General features: G+C 37.4%; 2 protein-coding genes, 2 long non-coding RNA genes and 1 other non-coding gene across 55 annotated transcripts; 3 read left to right on the forward strand and 2 right to left on the reverse strand.

Moving 5' to 3' along the window:
• Window positions 1-3,097: 3,097 nt before the first annotated feature.
• Window positions 3,098-3,573, reverse strand: LOC140797526 (uncharacterized). Its single transcript, XR_012110678.1, has 2 exons — window positions 3,469-3,573; window positions 3,098-3,378 (listed from the first exon to the last, which is right to left on the reverse strand). It is a non-coding gene; the product is annotated as an uncharacterized lncRNA (long non-coding RNA).
• Window positions 3,574-3,755: 182 nt separating this feature from the next.
• LOC140797522 (uncharacterized) lies at window positions 3,756-10,843 on the forward strand. 50 transcript variants are annotated; one of them, XM_073151057.1, is made up of 8 exons: window positions 3,756-5,245; window positions 5,778-5,813; window positions 7,511-7,560; window positions 9,510-9,528; window positions 9,608-9,800; window positions 10,004-10,084; window positions 10,155-10,214; window positions 10,411-10,843. In XM_073151057.1, the coding sequence occupies exon 1, from the start codon at window positions 3,756-3,758 to the stop codon at window positions 4,887-4,889; it is 1,134 nt and encodes a 377-aa protein (XP_073007158.1). In that variant the 3' UTR covers window positions 4,890-5,245; window positions 5,778-5,813; window positions 7,511-7,560; window positions 9,510-9,528; window positions 9,608-9,800; window positions 10,004-10,084; window positions 10,155-10,214; window positions 10,411-10,843. The 50 variants fall into 50 exon arrangements, 49 of the variants coding, with proteins under 49 accessions (XP_073007158.1, XP_073007131.1, XP_073007134.1 ...); XM_073151030.1 differs by having other exon boundaries at window positions 6,909-7,560; window positions 9,608-10,084; XM_073151033.1 differs by having other exon boundaries at window positions 6,909-7,560; window positions 9,621-10,084.
• Window positions 10,844-14,693: 3,850 nt separating this feature from the next.
• On the reverse strand, window positions 14,694-14,774 carry TRNAL-CAG (transfer RNA leucine (anticodon CAG)). The gene has a single exon. It is a non-coding gene; the product is annotated as a tRNA-Leu (tRNA).
• Window positions 14,775-15,053: 279 nt separating this feature from the next.
• On the forward strand, window positions 15,054-21,825 carry LOC140797400 (putative casein kinase II subunit beta-4). Of its 2 annotated transcripts, none has more exons than XM_073150801.1 (5): window positions 15,054-15,629; window positions 16,110-16,328; window positions 16,601-16,704; window positions 16,802-16,967; window positions 21,305-21,825. In XM_073150801.1, exons 1-5 carry the CDS (start codon window positions 15,431-15,433, stop codon window positions 21,439-21,441), a joined length of 825 nt encoding a protein of 274 aa, XP_073006902.1. In that variant the 5' UTR covers window positions 15,054-15,430; the 3' UTR covers window positions 21,442-21,825. The 2 variants fall into 2 exon arrangements, with proteins under 2 accessions (XP_073006902.1, XP_073006903.1); XM_073150802.1 differs by having other exon boundaries at window positions 15,112-15,629; window positions 16,811-16,967.
• Window positions 16,974-20,056, forward strand: LOC140797401 (uncharacterized). Its single transcript, XR_012110641.1, has 2 exons — window positions 16,974-19,350; window positions 19,449-20,056. It is a non-coding gene; the product is annotated as an uncharacterized lncRNA (long non-coding RNA).
• Window positions 21,826-23,212: the final 1,387 nt, after the last annotated feature.

The following is a 23,212-nucleotide window of genomic DNA, read 5'->3' on the forward strand; positions in this document are numbered from 1 at the left end:
AGAAAGAGTCAAGAAGACTAGGTGTGTTCCTAAGGTAGCTAACCGGCTTTTACACCAAGAGATTATTATGAAGGATCTAGTGACTAGAGATGGAGGCATTTTATGACTTGGTAATAGTTTTGTCAAGGAACAACTTGATCTAGGAGGCAAAGAGCTTAGATATAAGCTTATAGAGGGTATTGCATAAGCTAATCAATCGAAAGTCACCGACAGTGAAGGGAGCTTCCTTTTTTGGAATAAGAATGATGCAGGTTTGGTTAAGATCAAAGTTCATTATGCCACTAGAAAAGAATAGGGTCACCTCAACACATATAGCATTCTGCATGGTAGGCCAAAATTATTAAAGAATATTGCATTCATCTCGTCTGGGCTAAGAGATTTGTTGGGGTGATTCTCTTGACAATGAAGATTGTCACATGCTTAGATATAAAGCATACTTCGGAGCAACATTAGATTTCAGCACCACAACAAGGCATTTAATAGAGGGTATAAGAGGAGCTTAGCATTTGACGTGTCAGCCTGGCCACAATTCGATGGGGGTTGAGAGTGATAGATCTCACTGTCTGGAATGGCTGGAGTAGATGGAGAGTGAACTACTATGGAAAGGGAAGACCCTCTCAGTCGCAGTCTCCTATCGATGGACTACTCTAGCGAGGTGCCCAAGTAGTAAAAATGAGGCTTTAGAACCTAGAAGGCATTCTATCTTCAGGTGGATGTGGCAAGGATAATCTTGCACAATTAATCTTAACTATCAACTTCCCTTCGATGGAGCATTTAGCAAATTTGTGCCCCTCTATACCACGGAAGGAGCAAGTCCTTGAAAGACGTTCGAACTTCATCGAGATCTCTTTAATGATTTCATTGATAAGAAAACTAGAAGGGAAACAATCAACGGTTTAGAGATGTCGACCTTAATTCTCAACCAGATAAATCTTAACTATTTGGATGTGTCATGAGCGTCTAAGAAAGCCGACTCACCTACTCTGAAGGCGAGTTGAAGCGTCATGCAATGAGAGAGATATTTAAGCAATAAACTACATAATTGAACCAAAAAAATCGTAGAAGTTGAAACACTACTCGTCTGCCGAGGCACTTGGGAGGAACAGGGCTAACACAAACAAATCTCAGTAGCCTGACTATGAGCCACTAAACTAGACTCTCCATCTCAAATGAGAGAACAAAATATGAGAGGTTAGCATCGGTGAACTCAAGCTTCCAAACTCCAAGTTTTGGTGAGTGTTGTCTTAAGGCCACCAATGTTGAAGGGTTTGTCCATGACGAGCTATCGAACAAGATAGTGAATGGGGGTTCTGTTTGGGACAATGTGGTCATTAAGGAGGGGAATAGTCATTAAGGGAGGCCGAGAGCCATGGGAGGGATCTCTAAAGGAGGGGAAAGAGGTGAGGGAGTGAGGTCCGCCGATGAAAAAAAGATTTGGGGAGATACATGTAGGTAGGTGAATCTATCCATATACAATACTCAACAATTTACAGGACTCCCATTTTCACTATATGATAGTACTTTTAATCCTCTATGTGTTTTTCATTATTTTAAATTTTAAAAGTCAAATAAAATGAAGTTTATTTCTAAGAACTATCTCAATTCCTCAAATAAAACTTTTACTATGAACTTTGGATGAGATTATTAAAATAAATGTGGATGGTGTTTTTGAAGCCAGCAGCCAAAGAGACGGGGTTGGGTCGGATAGCCAGAGATCACCTGGGTTCTCTGATGTTTACTAGTGCGCAAACCGTGGACTGTAACTCATTGCTTAAAGCTAAGGCGTTGGCCCTTGTATATGCTATGGATTTTGCTGCTTCTAGACAGCTTGATAATTCAATCTTGAGGGTGACTCTAAGTTAGTCATCACTACAATCAATCAGACTGAAGAAATTCCTTGGTGCATTAGAAACATTATTGTTCAGCGTAGAAAACTGATATCTTTTTTAATTTTATATTTTTGTGCATACCTATAGGGATCCTAATCTTACTGCTGATTAGGCAGCTCATAGGGATAGATTAAGTAATTTTTTGTAACAGATGAGGTTGATTGTCCGCCAGATTTGGATTGCATCCTTCTTTTTAATCTTTCGGTAGCTGGGTTTCTTAGGAAGCATTATAAAATTTAGCTAAAGTTAGCAACTCCTCTTTTTAATTAAAAAAAAACTTTGATATGAATGCTCTATTATCTGAGTTTTTGACCAAACTAGCCTTCTTTTCAAACTTATAAACCCAAATAAATTATACCTTCAACTTAATATCAAAATGGATCTATATCATTGTAGCTCTACATAAAACACGTTAAGGAGTTGTGTTTTATCATATTAAATTAAAAAATAATTTAGAAACAAAATTTGAAAGAGTTACCGTCTTTTTTTTTTCACAATTCTGAGTGTCAGTTCACAATTCTGAGTGTCATTGGCTGTGAGGAATAATTACGTCCAACTTTTAGATTTTTTTTATGTCTTTACAACGACATATTTTATGACTAAAATAAATAACTAAGCACAAAGTTATGATGTTATAAACTTTTTTTTAATCCTTTTACCTCTACATTTTTCGTTTGCGGTTCAATTAAGCTACAAACAAAATCATTATATTATTTTTTTCATTTTCATAGCAACGTATTATATGTGATATACTATCAATTAGAAAACTTGTGATATACAAAAATAAATAGTTCAGTGTCTTAATAAGATGTTAAATAATTTAGTATTTTTAATAATTAAATGCTTAACTATTTAATATTTTATGTGTATCCTCTATTTCTAGTAAAGTGCTGAATTTTTCAGCATTTTTTTTTCTTTCAATAAAAGTACTTATTATATTAACGTTTTACTTAAAAAATATAGGCATGATCAGCATTTTATTTTTGGCTGAGTAAAATGTTTAACAGTTTTGTATTCTATTCTAGTTAGAACATCAGGGAAGTAGACCGCTTTTAATATTAAGTTTAATATATAATCTATTTCAGTAAATAAAGTTTAAATGATGTCTATTTCGGTCAAAAAGACCTACTGTCTCGTAGAAATTCTAAAATAGAATTAGAATGCATTCATGCATAGGTATCGGTCAGCGAGTGTACGAAGAAGAGACATCGGTGTAAAATGTTAATGCATCTGCTTGGAAAGAACAATAGAAGAAGAGTGCACATACACACCGACTGCAATCATGTATAGCTATCGCTGATGCTGAGTGGGTCTACGAAGAGGCATCCGTGACAAATGTCAATGCATCTGCTGGGTCTGGGAAACAACAAGAGGGGTGAACATACACGCCCTCCGTCCGCTCGGTTGTACTTTAAGTTAGGGTGAGACATTTTTCCATGGTCCATTGCATTCCGCACGGTTCTTGCATACCTAATGTGCATAAATGACCCTGCTCTCCACGTGGTTATCTGTCTCGAACTTTGCTAGCTACAATTAACAAATGCGAAAAGAGAATAGAAACAAACAAGCTTCCTCTGACCTCTCTCTATCAGGCACACACAAAGACTGAGAAGAAGACTACCTATCCTTCTTTGCTCTCTTCTCTCTAGCTCCTGGATCTCCCTTGCGTTTCACCGAGTTCTCCGTTCATCTCTGGTTTGGTTCTTTAGTTCATCTATAATTTCTCTTGCCTCTTCTAGGATCTGAAGAAGAAGAAGAAGAAGAAGAAGAAGAAGAAGAAGAAGAAGAAGAAGGAGTTAGGCAAAAAAAAAAAAAAATTAAGACACAAACCGCTAAGCGAGGTAGGAATAGAGGAATAGGGGGGAAATGGGAGAGAAAGGGGTGGCGGTGATTGGTGGGGATGATGTTGGGGAAGGGATGCATTGCAGCGAGCACCCATACAGGAACAACCCCGGCGGAATATGTGCCTCCTGTCTTCAAGAGAAGCTGGGCAAGCTTGTCTCTTCCTCCAAGTCCAGCCCCTTCTTCCCCCTTCATCCGCCTCCTTCCTCCTCGCCATCCTCTCCGCACTCTTTCCGCTCCGACGCACCCATCCCCGGCCCAGCTCGTTCCGGTAATGGTGTCGCCAGCCGGAGCAAGATCCGCTTCCTCGGCGCCACCAGCAGCCATCACAATAAAAAGGCCACCGGCGGCAGCACGCTTTCAACCTCTAGTGTGACCTCTTCCTCGGCGAGCCTCTTATTGAAGAGGAGCAAATCGGTGGCGCCGAGGCCGCTCGGGGACGGCGGCATGGCGGATGCCGCTGCCTTCGATAGCCCCAGGAAGAAGAGCTTCTGGTCCTTCCTCTACCTCTCCTCTTCCTTTTCCGCCGCCACTTCTTCCTCCTCGGCCCACAACAATGGCAACGCCAGTACTAGAAGGAGGTCCATCTCGTCCTCCTCGGGCGGCCTGCCGGATCGAGACGTCAAGAATGAGCAGCAACAGTTGGAGGCAGCCGTAGCTTATAAGTTGGAGGCAAAGACACCGAAGAGAGACCACGGAGGAGGAGCGGAGGCGGAAAGCCCGTCGTTTGGGAGGAAGGTGTCCAGATCAAGATCGGTGGGTTGCGGGAGCCGGAGCTTCTCGGGGGATTTTCTGGAGAGGTTGTCAACGGGATTTGGCGACTGCACCCTCAGGAGGGTGGAATCCCACCGGGAGGCGAAGCACAACAAGATCATCCTCCATTTGGATGACGAGCAGCAGCGGAGGGTGAAGTGCGCTGGATTCTTGGGAGGTTTTGGCATCACCACAGCCGATCTCGAAAGCAGCAGCACTAGGATCTCCAGTGCGACTCCCCACGTTCGGAGTAGCAATCGAGGATGGGGTTGGGCCTTCGCCAGCCCCATGAGAGCCTTCAGGCCCACGACATCTTCTTCTGCTAAAGCCATCACCGTCCCCACTTCCAAGGCCAACAGTATCTCTGCTGCCACCTCATCAACTCTGCCCTCCAACAGCAACTGATTAGACGTCGATCCTTCCTTGCTACCTGTTCGTTAGCCCGATTGCATTATCACTTTCTATATATTCTTTTCTTCTTTACCTTTTACTGTGTGTTGAGAGGAGCAGGGGTTTTGGCTTAATTAGCTACTTTTGCTTTCTGGTAATTAATTTTTTGTTACTCTGCTCTTTCATATCTAACTGATATCCTTCCTGATCCTGATCTTTAATTAATTTGTTGATGAGATGCTTGACGAAAATGGATGAAAGTGTTTCTCTTTCTTGTTGTTTGTTTCTACCACTCATCCGCTCAAGTAGGATTTTCTTGGTTGTCATTTTTCCAAAGAGTCAGTATGCGTGCTTATCGCATTGTGAATAAGGTATTATCTATGCATCATACATGTGAAGCTCACTGTTTCTATGCTATGGTTTTGGCAATCATTTTTGCAATTTAAGCATCGCAATTTGAGCAAACCCAACTAGTTCAACAATATGTCAAGGAGTCATAGATTTAGTTTTTTAGGGTGTAGGAATGGAGGAAGAAGAGGAAACTTTTTATTCTAGTTGGATTAGATTCATGGAGGAAGAACGATTATCTTTTATATTTCTACATTTTCTACCGTGTGTTATGTACTTCGTTATTTTTCTTTATGCTGTCATAGTTACACTCCTTCTGGATAAAAGTGAATTGAAGTTCTAACAAATTTGACAAAGGAACATTCATGGGTTTGGCTAATTGTAATGTTTTTTGGTGAAGGGCCCATAATTTTTTTTTTACGCACCTTCCACTTCATGGTTTCATTTAAACCTGAAAATTGAAGTTCTAGTTGTTCGGTCTTTTGCTTCTGGGTTTGTTAATTACTTCATTTTCATTGATTGTGAGGAATAACAGAAGATATGGTGTTTGGTCAGGTGTGTTGATGGAGAAACACAATTTCTCAGAAAAAGGTTAATCCCTTTAACCCTTCATGGATGTTTTCCTTTATCTAATTTTTCTTAACATGCATAATGTCACTAATCACTTTATACTCATATCAAATGTTTATTCTGCTGATACAGAAACTAATATAGTGATATTTTATTTTTGGAAGTATTTGCAGAGTTTTAGTATTTGGAAATTAGTCAAGTATTCTGATAATTCTCATGATGTATTCTGCATTTTCAATCTGTTTCTACTGCATTTGAAAGTCATGCTTTGTTGTATTTGTCATCAGTTATGTGGAGGTTTACAATCATGCTTTCTTAATCTTGTGTAATGGAACTTGCATATACTTGAAAGAAAGTCAGAAGCTGTAAAGCAAGCATGGTCTGACTATTCAAAAAGTTATGAAGATTCTTTTGACTCAAATGATCCCAGACATTTCATTGAGCACCATTGGCAAATCTTAAAATAAAGCAGAGTAATGTTGAGGGAAGAGTAGACCAGTGTTTTGAAAAGCGGTAATGGCGGCCGCTAGCCGCCCCGCAAAGTAGCAATGCGGCCTGCCCGCATTAATGCTCGAAGCGGGCCACTTTGGTACCCAACGGCTCGCTAGACACGAGTCAGGTCGATAGACACGGGTCAGGTTCTAGCAAACTTAAAAAAAAAATGATATTGATCTCCTCGATCTTCTCTCTCACTCGATCCTCCTTTTTTGCCCTAAGTAGTGGCGGCAACACAAGCTCATTTGCATCCCTTGCCCTTCTCGCTCTTCCACTGCGGCTTTCTCTCTCTCTCCGGCGACGAGATGCTAAGCTATCTCTCACTCTCTACTCTCTTTTTCAAGCTTTTTTCTATGTTTCCAATTTTACCCCTACTATAAGTAAATGCATTTGAAGTAGTACTAAAGGGTAGTATGGGGATCTTTCAATTTTCTAGGTTTTTTAGAATCTCAGTGATTGTTAAATGAGAAAAAAAGGATTAGTTATGATTCTATTTTAGCTACTTGTAATCTTAGTATTAATTTTTAGCTATATTAGAATATAGTGTATATCATATATAATTATTTTTAATTTTTTATATATTTAAATACTACACCGTCTTGGTGTTTGCCTTCTGCCAAGGTGTTAGTCAGTGGAGTGACCATCTGCAATCCGCGCCACCTTTCAATACACTGGAGTAGACGATGTTGATATCTCACCTTTACAGGATGAAAATTCACAATCACTCTTCTTGTCTAAAGATAGATGAGGGCAACAGAAATGGATATCCTCAAAATTTGCGAGCTGTCGCTGATGTGCTTTACTTACATGGTCTGATATGGTGGTTTCTAAACAAGCAACAGTACCCTTCGGCATAATTATCTAGAACAAATTTTGTTGCCTATAGATTTTTCCAAATGTTTCCTTAATTTGCCTTCAATTGCTATACTATCTATTTGATCGACTTTGGAGTAGACCGGACGTGGAAAGGCAATATCTAATCAGTGATTTTTCTGCAACCTTTGGACTAACTAGGCATTGGGTACTTGAATCTACTGGATGGTCATATATCTGAGGCTCCACAGATAATATTTACTTGCACTTGTTTTTCCTACTGTTTGTTTGATTTAATATGATGCAATTGTACATGATGTTATCATCTGTGCATCATTTATACCACTATATATTAAGAGGGAGTGGCAATATCTAATCGATGATTTTTCTGCAACCTTTGGACTAACTAGGCATTGGGTACTTGAATATACTGGATGATCATATATCTGAGGCTCCACAGGTAATATATACTTGCTCTTGTTTTCCTACTGTTTGTTTGATTTATGGACATGATGCAATTGTACATGATGTTATCATCTGTGCATCATTTATACCACTATATTTTAAGAGCTTGTTAGAACATTAGAGTAAGAACTAATGAACAGTTGTAGAACTATTATGAATTTTTTCTACAGTGTTTTCTTCTGCTGATTCATTCCTTACTCATCCATGTACTGTTCACAGCTGGTTTGTGGTCTTCTGGTTGCTGTCTGCTGGTTTAATTGGTTAGAATTTTATTAAACAAAAATGTGTTGTTTGTTTCTATGGCTCTCTGTTTAGAAAGAAACATCAACCTGACAGTTGATCCAGAATGCTGGAACATTTAAATGAAAACTAGACTCTGTCAAACCTGACTGAAAATACAATGGAAAAGCAGAAAACTGGGCTTTGTCAAACCTGCTAGAATGAAAATAGTACTCACTCATCAAATATACTCTTCTATGCACTATGTTCTTGAGAGAACTATGTTGCTGTGATCATGGAAGAGCAAAGACTATAGTCATTTTTTTCCCAATCCCAAAGACTTAAATTTTAATTACTCTAGAATCAACTTTGATGTGCTTGGTTCGTTCATGAAATATAGGATAATTTGTAATTTGTATAGCACTCCTGTTAACCAATGAAATACGGACACGGACACAACATAAGACATGACAGAATGAAATTGAAAGTAAATTAAATATATGTAGTTTACTGATAAATCTAAAACAAAAGTTTGTAGTCAGAAGTATTCATGAGAAGTATTCATAAGAATTTAGAGATAATAAGAGATTGAAAGATAATCAGTAAGTGTACAAATTCTAAAATGCCATAAGAATTATCAATACAAGCCATAAAATATTTCTAAGTAACTGAGTACCATAGAAGTTTAAAAGCTAACGATCATTACGAAGTAAGGAGGCAACATAAGGTAGGTCATTCATCTTCATAGTTTTCAAATCCGGTTCATTAATTAAGAGATAGACAAACTTTAATATTTTTGCACCATCAAAAGAATCATAAGAATCTCTCCTAATGTCCCGCATCTTGTTCTCCTCTTTTAAATAATCTGAAGACTTGACAGAGGGCAATGATTAATTTGCACATATACGAAATCTTCAGCTCTTTGTGAAGTTATTTTGTTCCTTTTAATTGAATGGATAAAAGAATCAGTTCTCCAAGTCCTCTCACAACTTGAAGAAGAGTAAGGTTGCCTAATTAACTTAAGTACTAAATTTTAAAGAATAGAAGCAGAAGCACTATGAGCAATGATGCGAATTGAGTCAGATCAAATCATATCATGAGGATATTGGACTCCGATGGATTGAGCATATTTATCTTTTAAATGATTTATGCTTATGTAAGCCATTAATGCAAGTTTAATTAAATCATGTAGGCCTCTAAGACAAGTCCTAGCTTGAGTTGTATAATCTTTTAGGGTTAAGTTCGAGTAGAACTCATTGTATCCTATCTCCATATAATAGTAACTGAATTTTTTTGTTTATTAATCCAAGCATTTAAACATTGAGAAATTATTTTAGTCTTGAATTTATTTTAAGAGTAAGAGTAAGATAATCTAGGAGTAGAAGTTAATCATAGTCATTTATTTTTCTAGGAGCAGATCTAAGTTAGAAACCTGAATTCTATCTCCAACTCATAGCTACCATTACCTCCAGCAGCCATCTTATCTTACGGCCGTGCACCACCCTCTGACGACTGCCGCAACATTGGATGTTTACCATTTTACCCCATTCTGACCTTACTCCACTATTTTAATTATATCTTTTTATTCAAGCATCCGATTAACGTGAAATTAGAACCATTAGCTACCTTGAAAGGTATTTTGTAGTGGATGTATAGACAAGTTTTGTTAGTACTGTTATTTAAATCTTTCATTTTATTAACAGTAACTTTGCTATATATTTTCAGGTATATGCCATAACAAGGGGTATGATTTACTATTGCAAGTATTTTAGGATCTTTGTTTTAAATTCCAATGCTGATTAGGATTAACCTGCATATTTTAGTTATTTTATACAGCAGGAACTGGCCATCTTCTTCCATAGTTTGCCGACCCAGAAATACATCCAAAGATCGCACAAATTCTATTGAAACGTCATTGCCCTGATGTGGCACTGACCATTCTGCGGTGCACCAGGCGTGATGACTTCTTCTCTAGTGAAAATATTTAGCATGATAACTCACAGTTTCCTTCTCTTGGTGAGGCAGTTACTGCTGTGCTGTGCATGTTAGAATAAATTGTGGGCTCCTAACAGAAGCATTTAAATATCATAGGATGCAAGGCATTCTAGAATTAAAGAAGAGAAATCAAAGCATATAGCACTACCTGACATTGAGAAATCTGATTCTTGGATATACATATTGAAGTCTTAGTGACTGAAAGATGTTACCTCTGTATGCAGACTGCGGAGAAACCTGGTAGATAGAATAATTGAGCCGGGTGTCTTTTTGACCATGCACGCCAAAGCCATCAACAGTATATGGTAATCTTCTTGTGTCTTTAGGTAACTTTTGAATGTTTTCACATTTGCATTTCTTCATCTTTTTCTCTAGGTATTTGGAGCAATATAAACCTGGAAAATTATATTATAGCTCCAATGTGGACTTTCAAAGGTAATCTCTATTTCTTGAAATGAGATTAGGACAATTTGTAGTGTGTTGATGTTTGAAAACTTTATGAACTATTTGCTTTTTGTTCACTTCAAAACAAGGATGAAAATGAAATATTATCCCACCTATTATTGCTGTCAACTGAGATAAGGAAAATCTGTCCGAAGAAGTTTAACCCTAATATTCTTTTTCCATGTAGCTTTGAGAATAGAGATTCTCCTGTTAAACATCGAAGCATGAAAGTTGGAGATCAGATGAGAGTCAAGTGAGGATGAAGTAAAGAAGACTACAAGTTCGACCACCATAAGGAAGATGGGGTTCAGTTTGGTAGCAGAAGATAATATACATTTTCCAGAAGATGACATTCTCAATCATGATAAGATTCTTTGGTTATTAAGGATATTGTTCTTAGTATAGATGGTTTTTATTGTCGGGGTAGTCGGGTTAAATTGTCAAGAGAGGATGATCTTTAGTTCCTTAGCAAAGCATCTGTTCTTTTCTTCTTTTCGTTTCACTTTCTTTTCTGCTTTGATGAGCAAAGCCAGTTCCTGTATGAATGTTTTATTAACTCAAATGGTGAACAGGCAGCTGGGATGTGTAAATTTTGTTCTAAGTGGAGGTGATATTCCAAACCTGCTGTATACATAGGCTAACTAGCATTTCTTGTGGTACGGTTTCTGTGTACCAAAGTAAGACTTTTTCTATGTAATATTACTTTAACAGTGGGTTCGAATTATTTAGCTTCTATTCACACGTGGAATAGAAATAGTTTTCTTTTAATAAAGTCTTTTAAACAGCAACTTAGTTTTTTCTGATATATTAATTTATTATTTTTTCTTATCTTATTTTATACAATTAAAAAATAATTTAATAATAACTTGTAATTATTATTTTGTTTTTAGATTAGATACCATTTAATTATACATCATTTTAATTACTGTTGAGATTTTTTTTCTCATCTCTTTTTTTATCTTAAAAGGTAGTTATATCATATAGATATATTATTATATTCATAATGCAATGCAGTACAATGATAGAAGTTCTCAAGCTATATAAATATTGCATTGCTACGCACTACATAGTTATATATTCGCATCATGCACCACATGACTATATGTCAGCATTATCTTGCACTGCATAGTTATATATCTGCACCGTCACATACTATATAGCTATATGTCTATACTATTACTCACTACATGGTTATATATTCACATTGCCGCGTATTTATAAATTTGTATTTGTCCTTATGTAGATATATAAAATATTTTAAGTCTACATTTCTAGTAAAAAATATTATAATTTTAGAAATTTATATATTATTATTACTATTTACATTCATTCAAGGATATTTTTGTTATTTGGTATATAAAACATCAACAATTCTCAATATAAATATACTATGCTTTAATATTTTAATATCAACTTTATGTCATCTCAAATGTAAATATTACCACTTATTTTAGCATTTAACTAAATAATAGAATAATTTATACTAGTATTAACTCTCTTCTTCTAGTATTAAAACTAGAATACTTATTTTAAAATTGGTCTTTTTCCATAAGTGAACAGGTCCTTTAGTTTTAGGTTTCTCACTCTCCACATAGGAGAGAGAGTGCCTAGCTGCTAAAATTATAACCTACAAAAATTACCAAAATCCTTCCCTATAAAGGGCAAATCAAGAGGAGGTCGATGTTGTTAAAATTGCTAAAGTATTCTGGTTCCAACGACTTTGGAATCACTAAAATTTTTAGCATCTTTATGATCATATGGCAACTCGCACATGCCCAACTCAGTCTGAGCCCGAATTGCCAATGGGTGGCATGGGCTAGCTCTTTGTCCGCTCAACTCGACCTAGAAGCCCACACTTAACCCAACACTGTCTACCCGCTCGTCCGTCCGCTCGTAAGCCCATAAGTTTGTTGTATATTGTTGCTTGTAAGCCTGATAGGTCGTCGACCTAATAGCCCCTAGTTTATTTTTTTATACCTTTCTATTTATAGCAATATTCGTAGAATGATTAATAAAAAATAAAATGGACAAAATATAGAAGAGAAGAATGAGGGTTTTCATGGCTGGCCTCCTCTTCTTCTTCATTCCAGAGATCGCCCTCGGCCTCCTCCGTCGCTCACCTCCAGTCTCTAGAGATCGTGCACCATCGGTTTGCTCTGGATCATTGCCGGACAGGTCAGGCACTGGACTCGGTTACTACCATATGACATCATCCCACGGTGTTTTATTTCAACAAATTTTGCTTATTCTTTCCTTTAGGTATAGGCTCCCTACCATTGGGTTTGATAGAGATTGTACATTGAAGAAAAAGGTTATGCCATTTTATTTCATTGGGGTTTGATTTGGGCATAGGGTTCCACCATTGGTGTCTTTTCTACTCCTCCCTCTTATGCTTCCCCACCACTACCACCATCTTTAGCAGAGAAGAGGAGGAGGTGGCGGTGTCGAAAGATGAGGAGGTCGAGGAGGACGAGGAGGGTGCAGAGCATGGAGATCCTCGGGGAGAGCTAGAGGTGTAGGAGCTAACCCTTGTAGAAGAGCTCTTCGATCGAGCGGAGCTAGGAGAATAGTCACCACCATTAGCTCTCAATCCTCAGCCATCGCCATCGGCCATACCATGCCCGACCTAGCCTCTAAAACCCTACCCGTCCTTTAAGCTCAGCCCGACCAACCTGCTCTCTCACAAGCCTACACCTCTATTTATGACTTCCTGTAGGAGTCCACATAGTCGCTCTCTAAGTGGCATAAAAAATGAGATATGCGATGTCTTCATTTGTGTGAATCACTAACATACCTACCTCTAAACTTAGAGCTTCAAATATTGATAGTTGAATTGTGCAAATGTCATAGCACCATCAAGTGATCGCAAATCGCTACAAGACTGGACTCTCCAAAGGAGAAAGATATCTATTGTTAATCTCTTTCTTCCTTTGTTCATCTCTCTCTTACTTCTCCAATGAGTGGTCCTACCTTTATTAACAATCCCTATTATTTCTCTCATAACAATGCTCGTGCTTTTAGCGTCTCTTATATCATTGGACAGGACGAGCTTGACCTATTAGGCCAACCAAGCTTGGTACTCTGTTCACCAGCTAAGGCTAGAAAACTCTAGCTCATTATCACCAATAGGCTCATAAGATAGCGAGCTAGGCGGGCTAGGCTTAATTCTTACCTTTGTGGGCATGATGAGCTCGAGTGTAGGTATTGTATAGAAAAGCATATCAAAGAGCTCCTCCTCAAGAACCTTAACAATGTCGCCTCTCATCCCTTATCGCCATAGGCTACGCTAATGACAACGCCCTCCACGTCGTGCTTTGTAGCGGCCACTACTGTGAGTCATCCGAAGTTGTCTTCAACATCGTCAAGAACTTCGTTGATTACTTCAAGAACCCATCGCCTACCTCCTCGAGCCTTTCCTCTGTCGGAGTAGGGAGGGGTTCACTGATCTTATTAGGCGAGTTGGTCTTAAGAACCTCGACATTGTCGCCTCCCACGCCTTGTCGCCACGGGCTACGCTAACGACAACACATTCCACGTCGTGCTCTACAGCCACCACTACTGCAGTCGTCAAACATCGTCTTCAACATCCTTGAGAACTACGTTGATTACCTCAAGAACCCATCGCTCGCCTCCCCAAGCCTTTCCTCTACCGAAGCGAGGAGTGGGTTCACCGATCCCCCCTTCCTAGAGGAGTACTCACTCGTCGGCATGATCTCTAGACCCAGCTTAATGGTTGGGTTGGGTGAGATTTAGAGCGAACCCCTCCAAATTTGTGAGTCTATTTGCTTTAAAAAAACTGAAACCTCATTTGCACCTAACACCCTCATTAGCTTACCAACCGTGGCGGACTTTTTCACTGGAAAAGACTTCTTAGACGACGACTTAAGCCCAAGCCCCTTCTTCATCTTGACCGTGAAAACGAAGGTGAGCGATCTCTAGAGCGATGGCATAAGCAACCGATTGACTGTGCCGGAGGAGGATGACGACTAGTGTCTATGAAGAATTGGTGGTGAGGCATGGAAAGAAGAAAGAGAAAATTTTTCTTCCGTTCTATTAGTTGTTAGTTTATCATTTTAGCCCTTGGCTTCTTTTGATTTTATAGTTTAAGAACTATCTTATGGTCGATATATATAGAGAGAAAGAGAGCAATAGGCTATCAGTTGGGCTTTTGGGCCGAACTGGGCCGGGTAGGCAAAGGTTTGGCCGATGCTGCCCATTGCCAATTCAGGCTCAGGCCCAATTTAGGCTGGCCCAAGCATAGGCAAATTAGGCTAGATGATCAACTCTATTGGCAGGTCAGCTGGCACAATCTCTCATACGTAGAGAGAGAGAGAGACCTAGTACCATAAATAGTTTGGATTCGATATTAAATAATATTAAATATATTTTAAAAAAAAAACTCCAAAGTCACTGTTATGGTGAGATTGCATAATTTTCGAAAACAGAAAAAAAACAAAGCCTCTTTTTACTTGTCAAGAATGGGATTCGAACCCATGCCCTTTCGGACCAGTACCTGAAACTGGCGCCTTAGACCAACTCGGCCATCTTGACAGTGTAGAATATTAACCTTTTGTTCTGATTTCAGAAAGATTTTGCAGTATTTTCTTATGATGACCTCTTTTAGAGAGTACTAATCCACATTAAATTCTCTATTCCGTTCCTAAACCAATCCTCTATAATTTGATTAAGTATGATAGGACAAAATAATAGTCCAACCAATAAAATTTTAATGTTTCGATTGATAATACAAAGCCTTTGTGCAATTAAAATTAATCCTAAATTTTTAGATTAGAGAACGAGATAAAATGAAGTAAATGTAAATGCTCTCATACTGTATTATTTTTCTTTTGCTTTTCTTGTTTGCTACTATCATCCTAGTTGGCATCCTTTTTCCTTTTCTTTCCTTTTTTTGGGTTATGGATGGAGATTAGGTGATAGACGGAGTTAAAAAGTTTCTCTTCTCGTAGTATCCGCCGTTCGTTTAGATCCCAACTACGACCCCCCGGCAACCCCTTCCCCCTTCCCTCTCGGCGGCTAGGGTTAGGGTTAGGGTCCGGAGGGGGCTCTGAACTGGATGGCTCTATCGGCGTGCCCTCTTCCCCTGGCTTCTCTCTCATATCCTTCGTCGTCCTGACCGGGCGAGGTCAGGTTCCTTTCCTACTTATAGTTCTATACCAGTGGAGGAGTCGATAGCAATACCCGAGAGAATGGAGATGTTGAAGCCCAGTTCCGCTTCCCGCGGTGGCGCGACGAGATCCAACATTAACCCTAGCTATAGCGCGGCCTCTGCTGAGCCTCTCAAGGCATCTTCCAGAGTTCCTTCGTCAGTAGCTACTGGTAAGAAGCAAGGGACTGCTGCCTCGGCATCGGCGTTACAGAAGAGCAAGGATGCCAAGCCTCCTCCAGGTGAAACCCTTGTCTATATCACTATGAATCTCCGAAGCCCGCTTAATAAATAGTGCTACTAGTGGTTGATTATGCTGGAACTCATTTCTTCTCGTCCAGCTCACTGTTCTGTTTTAACATTTTTGACGTCAATAGAGAACTTTAATCCCAGTGTGATTCAGTAAAAGTTCCTTGGATGGAAATACACAAAAGGCCAAGAATTGTCGAGATAGTTGCAGATGAGTTTAGATGTATGATATGAATACTATAGGAAATTTGACTTCTTACTAGCATGCAATTTTATGTTGAAAAGAATACTTTTGTAGTTATCAACTGATTTAGTTGCATCTGAAGTAGTTCGGTGTACTGTTGTCTTAGATTTTCTTTTTCCTTTTCTTGCTGATCCCTTCAAATCTATGCATTTCAAAGAATACTTTTTCCTTTTCTTGAAGTGCTCTGATATTATGTATTCGCTCTAATTTTACTTGTGCGTCTGTGTAGAAATATCTGATACAGGAAGCGAGGAAACAGATCTTAGCACTTCAGAGGAAGATGATTCCTCATGGATTACTTGGTTCTGTGGCTTGCGAGGAAATGAGCTCCTTTGTGAAGTCGACGAGGACTACATACAAGATGAGTTCAATTTATGTGGACTTCAAGGTCAAGTTGCCTGTTATGATTATGCATTGGACATGATTTTGGACAACGACTCATTGAGTGGTACACTGATTTATATCCTTGCTCTTTGCTTGAATTCTTTTTTCACTGAGAAAATTTTGCTCTTAAAATATTTCCCGTATATGTGATATAATTATCACCTTCCATTTTATGTCTCATTTGTTCAATCATAAGTTTATAAGTTTTGAATAATAACTATGTTTGTTATTAAGTTTTGTGAAGTACCCTTGTCAGTGATGATTCTCTGAACTCAGTTGTTTTTTACACTTGTTATATTGTCCAACTTGTACCTTTAAACATGCATTCTTTTCTAGGTGAGATCGGTGAAGAGCATAGTGAGATTGAATCTGCGGCAGAATTACTATATGGCCTTATACATGCCCGTTATATCTTAACCAGCAAGGGTCTCAATGCCATGGTAAATAATTCTGTCAAAAGTCAAAATGTTATCTTATCATATGAATTGTCTATAGTTTTTTTACCTTTATATTCTGTTTCCATAATTTTCTTTTAAGCATGAAAAGTACAAGAGAGCAGATTTTGGTCGCTGCCCTCGAGTTTTTTGTGGGGGACAACCATGCTTGCCAGTGGGTACATCAGATATTCCCCGTAATGGCTCAGTAAAGATCTATTGCCCAAAATGTGAGGATCTTTACTTCCCAAGATGCAAGTACCAGAGCAGTATCCTTCTATACAGTGCTGAACATATTTAATCTGTTATTCCGTAGGGTAAATCAGCTGTTATATCCTTCAAATGTTAATCCATTTTATCTGTGGATTTACATGCTAACTTTCTCATTAATGAGATCGTCAGTTAGTTAATTTCTTTCATTGTAAAATGCATGATGGTAAATTTAATTTTTTATGATCAGGCAACAAATTCTCATGGACAGGTATAACTATTAGTATCTATTGACAAGGTCGTATTTGATACTAAGACTCCTTTCTAGTATTATTAGTATTTAATGATGGAGTTGTGAGGCTAGTTAGAAATGTGGAAGTGTGAAAATTTTAGGCTGTCTTCATAAGCTCATTGCATAGATAAATCTTGCCCTCATCTAGTTATTTTTTAATTCATAAAATGATAATTTCACTTAGACCATTCGAATTATTGCTCATTTTACGTATATTCTCTAAACTTTTTCTTTGGTACATATAGACTTCCTAAGCTATTGGAAATCTCTAAAATCGTTCTTCTGTTAGTTTTTCTATTATATTTTACATTCATAAATTGTCACGTGACTCACACATGATTATATTTTTTACCTTTGTGCCCTTATTTTCTTGGGGGCTAGAAAAAAAAAAGAGGAATGTTAACGTAGAGAGGTATTTTTGTCTTTTCATCTTTTTCGTAGATACTAATGGGTTAAATTTTCAACAGTTTAGAGAGTATCTGTACTAAAAAAAGTTCAGGGGATGTATGTGAAAATTGACATTAGTTTAGAATGTCTAAGTAAAATTATTCTATTCGTTAATTGCAAAATCTCATTTCAGATATAAAATTTAGTATTATCTAATTAATTTAATTACAAGAAACTCACCAGAGTTCTTTATGGTATTTAAAATATGACCTTTAATATTGTGAGCCAAGGAGCCACTTTAGTGCAGGAGCAGCAATTTTATTCCAGCATAATGAGTTTGTGCTGATCAAGTACATGATCAAGCCATTACTTCAGTTAGAGGTGCTGGAGGTACCTGCCTAGCGTTTAGCTAAGCTCACATGTTTGAGACATTTATGTGTCTCATATATAGGAAATTTTGCTATTTATTTCACTCATATTTATGTGCCTTTTGCACTCTTATATTCAGCCTTGGTTAAGCTTGATTTTAGTAGCTCTGGGACAACTGATTAGTTGTTTCTTAGTTTATGGTAGACAGTATCTCAGTTCTATCCATCGCATATCAAAAAATTGGATGGAGGTCTCTCCTAAATTGTGCATGTCGCATTGGTTCAAGAAAACAAAAATCAGGTCTCTTTTCTTCTTTGCTTTCCCAGCCCTCCCATTAACTGATTGATTGAAAGACATTGTTCTAAAATTATGAGCCAGGCCAGAATTTTCTTTCTTTTTCTTCTTTGGTTTGGGACTTTTATATTCTAGCTTGATTAGGCTTGAATTTAGATGCTCTAAGACAATTATCAGTGGTTGGTAGGTTTTTTATGATAATTGAGTCTCTTTTTATCTATCTAAATTAGGAATTTTGATATTCCTAAGGAGTTCTATCCATCACTTATCAAAAAATTGGATGGAGGTCTCTCCTAAATATTGTATGTATGATTTATTGTTTCAAGAAACAAAGTATCAGGACCCTTTTCTTCTCTGTGGTCCCTATCCTCCATCGATCCATTGATGTAAAGACAAACTGTCCTAAAATTGTCCAAAAGCTACAAGGAGTCTAGAATTTTCTCTCTTTTCATCTTATTTCTATTTTCTCCCTTTTCTTCTTCATTTTCAATCTACTTACTATTAACCTAATTTTGAAAACCTTTAGTTTCCAAGGTCCTATAATATTTAGGGCTCCAAAAGGTAGAAACACTGTTGATGATATTTGATTACAGTAAATATGTCCTTTTCTAATCTTTGACTAGAACCCCAAAATCAACAATTTTGCCTATATCATCCTTCACCCTTCCCACATGAAATTCCTTCATCCATTCCACATGAATCCTAACAAACTTGAAATGTGGAGACCTTAAATACTGAGCCCAGATAATTCTTCTGTGTTCTTAGAAAATTTCAGATTCATGAAAAGAAAATCTTTCTTTTGTTCTCGAGATTAGGATGGTCATTGCTGCATAACAAAGGACTATATGAATTTCTCTATGTATTTTAAGGATGAAAGTCCTGCTTGTTCATTCCATTTCTTTTGCAAGCTATGTTGGTGTTTGGAGACACATTATACAGCAATTACTAAATTGTAGCTTGTTCCATGAAAATATCACCTTGTCCTTTTGGGTCCATAGCCTATCACAGAAGCTGGATCAAGTGACAGATGCTTTTTTCCTTGGAGAAACTGATGGCTTAATAGTTTCACTTCAGCATTTGAACGTTGAACCTGCTTACAGGTATACATTCTTTTCTCTGGTTGTTTGCAGAAAATTGACCTCTATTTGGATGCTCTTTTTACTCTTTTGCCTCTTCTAAACATCCCCTAACAATAAAGAAGTTCCTTGCTCGAGTGGCTTAAGTCTCGTGGCTTAAGTCTCGTGGCTTACTTGACTAGGGAAATGGAAGGTATGTTTTGTGAAATTTTACAAAAATCATATCCCTTGCTTTGCTAGTCTTCTATCCATAGTTATCAGAATTGAATTGAATATTGACTGAGATAGAAGTCAAGTCACTGTGTTATTGATTTAACCGGTGGTGCATCGTTGGTTCACTCGGTCGGATTGTTGTATAATCCTTTGTCTTCTATTGTTTTTCATATCACACAGCAACATATTGATCAATTTCTAAATAGTAGCACAACAATATTCTATTAACTAAATATCTTCAACACATAAATACAGTTTATTAGCAAGAAATATAAATTAAATAAAATTATAGAAGGCAATCCATTTACTAATTTAAGAATCACAAAAAATTTAAAAGAGAAATATGTCATTAACGAGACATTTCCATTTAATAATTTAGGACAATTATTTTTTCGAGAAAGAATAGAATGACTAAAAAGTAAGGATAATTAGGTAACTTTGCAAAAGATACTCAGCTAGTCGCCAAACTTGCTAGTTCAACTACTGGGTTGGCCAGTTTAATCCCTTAGTTACTTATTCGGTCTGATAATAAAATTGAACCGATTTAGTGGTTGATTTATCAATTTCTACCCTATCCAATCCGATTCTGATAACTATGCTTTTATCAACTTAAGATTCATCTTCTTTCTTTCTTTTTCTGTTTTGTTTTTTTGGTGCACTGGTCTAGTCATCAGATCTCTATTGAAGACTGAGACTTTTCATCAACCTATGCATAAGATATTTTCTATGCTATTTTAAAGACTCTTATAATCACTTGACATAAATCTAAGTTGCCCCCCACGCCCCCAGTTGTGTGAAATTTTGAGTTAAGACAAGGTTTAGAAGTGAAAGGAATGTTGTTGAGGAGACACCTCAATAGTGGTAGGAAGAAAGAATGATTCCTATGTTACTCTTAAGTTCACTTTTTTAGTTCTATTTATTCAACCTTTGCAGAGATTACTTTTTCCACTTTGTTAGGTATCAACTCTTTCACTAATAAGACTTACTTTTTAGCATCTTCAATATTCACTTTCAGAGCCTGTTTTATTTAATAAAAGTATGAATCTAACTAGATTTTGATGACAATTCAATAGTAATGATAGTATAAAATTCTGAATGCAAAGGGAATGGATGTGTACATCTTATGATGCTCCATTTTCTCACTATCCATATAAGTTACAAGGATTTTCAATCCTATAGTTCAGTTGAATTGGAAGTTTCTCTGATTTGACTGCAATGATAAAAAAAGGTAACATGTTTTGCCTGTGTTAGTCCCTAGTGGGGTGTCAGTTTGGTAATTGTTCAGGTTTTCCATGAAGTATCTCAGTGCATTGTCGTATGTAATCGGGTACCTCATGTTTGCTCCTATTACTATCTTTGGAGCACACCCTGGATTGCATCTGGCTATTCTCTCTCTTGGGTATGGAAATGTTTCTCTTGCAATATTAAATTTAGCGTAGGTTATGTGGAACTATTATTGCTTTATAAAAAGTATGTGAGGCGAAACATTTCTTAAAATGTTTGTCCTCCTTAAAAGTCGAGCATAGTATATTTTGAACAATTGCTATATGGCTGCTTCTTTTTCTCCTTTCTGACTGACTCTAAGAACTTCATAATGAGCTTTGCTACATTTACTCCATATGGTTGCTAACATCTAAATTTATCAGTTCTCACTCTTGATGTCACTCAATTCTTGGCTACATTTTAGAGGTTGCCAATTTTTATACATACTGATATACTTTCTCAAAACATATCGTTGTATTATAATTCCTTGATTATTCGTCAGATATGGATGGTTCGTACATTGGCACCACATTCCCACACCTGTATTTGATGACATATCCTACTGCCAAACCTGCAAAGGCAGTCCAGAAATATGTGCCTCGGGTTTTTGGATTCAAGTTGCACAAGGATTCTACATAATCATTGATTTGTGTACTATTATTAAGTGACAATATTGATTACCCTGGCAATGGCATGGTAACCAATAATACCCTTACCCCTGGATGGCATTTTGACTGCTGACCTGGTAAGGTGATAATTATGGTGTAAACAAACAGGGGATTGTTCTGTAAAAGGATTGTTGATTAAGGGGAAGCCCATCTCTGCAAGCTCACGGCACGACGAAACACTACATCAAAAAGTTTATTTTTTGGCTGGCTTACTATTATGTGATTGAGATGTACTCTGTTGCCGCACGACCGTTTTATGTATCAATTAAATTACTGTTTGAGAACTAACTTTCACCTGTAACATTTCCATCTTTGGAGAAATATAATGTAATATCAAGCGTGACCTGTCATGTCATTCCTGATCTTGCTGAACTTAACCTATCCGGAGATTCAGAAGCCAGGAAGATGGTATTTATATCCTGATTTTGTTCGATGAACTGCTTTGTATCCTTTTGTTTTCGTTTTTTTTGTGTGGCATTAGGTCGATATTCCTCCATCAAACACACTTATACCTTTGCAATTATCTGTACTCTCTAATTTTAATTTTTAATTCGTGGCACCTCGCAGAAAAATTATCCCTACCTGGTATCACCGGTTGGAAACAAAATATCACATCTCAATGTAATGAAAAATAAAATTCTGGAAAAAGACGGCATCTATTAGGGGTAACAATTAAAAAAAAAATTATTTAACTAGTACAATTATGTTTTATTTGTTGTTGTGACTACCGGTTTATGTTTGATCATATAACTAAGTAGAGAAAAATACATAAAAAATAGTGAATAATGAAACATATATTTTCAAGAACATCGACAATAATTAATAACACAAAACTATCAGAAAATAAACTCCACTAGAGACAATTTAATATGTTGGTGAAATTTACGGACATGAGGATATCATACCTTGTTGCTATTAATAAAATTATATATTAAAATATTAAATATATTTTTTAAATTTATGTGACCCACTCCCACCCAAAATGCTGCCCCACCAATTTCTTTTGTGATTGATGGAGTAGTGGTGCAGGAAATTGGCTCGACCCAATAAAGCGAATAAAAGGGTCTCCTGTAGTCCTGTTTGTATGTACGTGTGTTTTGGTTGGGTTTCACCGGTTCACAAGCGTCAAGGCCATCTACCACTATATTCTTATCCCTTAATTTTTCTCTTTTCCCCTTTTATCTGCAGTGAGGAGAGGTTGAGATTTGAGAACTGAAGGTGGAAGGCACGATGTGTCCTCATTGCTCCTCGACCATTCTGAATATGACACGAGTGGCCTGAAGCATGTCACATTTCTTGAAGCGTAAAAGTCTAAGCACTTGATTAAGAAATTCGTACTTTGCAGGCCATGGCACAAAAGCCTAGTGTCTTCTCTCTAACGCCATTGGCCATCGACTGCGAAATCGTCTTCACCGATTCAATACAGGTCAAACATGAGTCACAATATATATTTGGAGAAAAGTTGATGCATGTAAAGGCTAATGCAACATTTATAATGAGACCGCATCCTTCGCAATTATACACTAACTTCGGTGACATGTTAATTAATTTAAAAAAAAATTTTAAAAAAAAGAACGTCCGAGGTGCAGGTTTACTACTACGACGTACTAAATTGTCCCCGTCTCACAAATTCATGTCTGCGTCACATTTACTGTCGGACTCCATAGTCCATAGGAGGAGTTACCATCCATCCCGAATCCCAATCCTTGTTAAGACTGTTGGTAGGAGTAGCAGTAGGTGAA

The sequence above is a fragment of the Typha latifolia genome, chromosome 11, assembly GCF_019914945.1.
Source record: "Typha latifolia isolate L0001 chromosome 11, TyphaL0001v2, whole genome shotgun sequence".
Taxonomy (NCBI): Eukaryota; Viridiplantae; Streptophyta; class Magnoliopsida; order Poales; family Typhaceae; genus Typha; species Typha latifolia.

Bases quoted from the DNA above. Each gene is read 5' to 3' on its own strand.
- LOC140797522 (XM_073151012.1), top strand. From the start codon at position 3,756: ATGGGAGAGAAAGGGGTGGCGGTGATTGGTGGGGATGATGTTGGGGAA.
- LOC140797400 (XM_073150801.1), top strand. From the start codon at position 15,431: ATGGAGATGTTGAAGCCCAGTTCCGCTTCCCGCGGTGGCGCGACGAGA. The intron at 15,630-16,109 runs GTGAAACCCTTG...GCGTCTGTGTAG, and splicing joins GGATGCCAAGCCTCCTCCAG to AAATATCTGATACAGGAAGC. The intron at 16,329-16,600 runs GTACACTGATTT...ATTCTTTTCTAG, and splicing joins GGACAACGACTCATTGAGTG to GTGAGATCGGTGAAGAGCAT.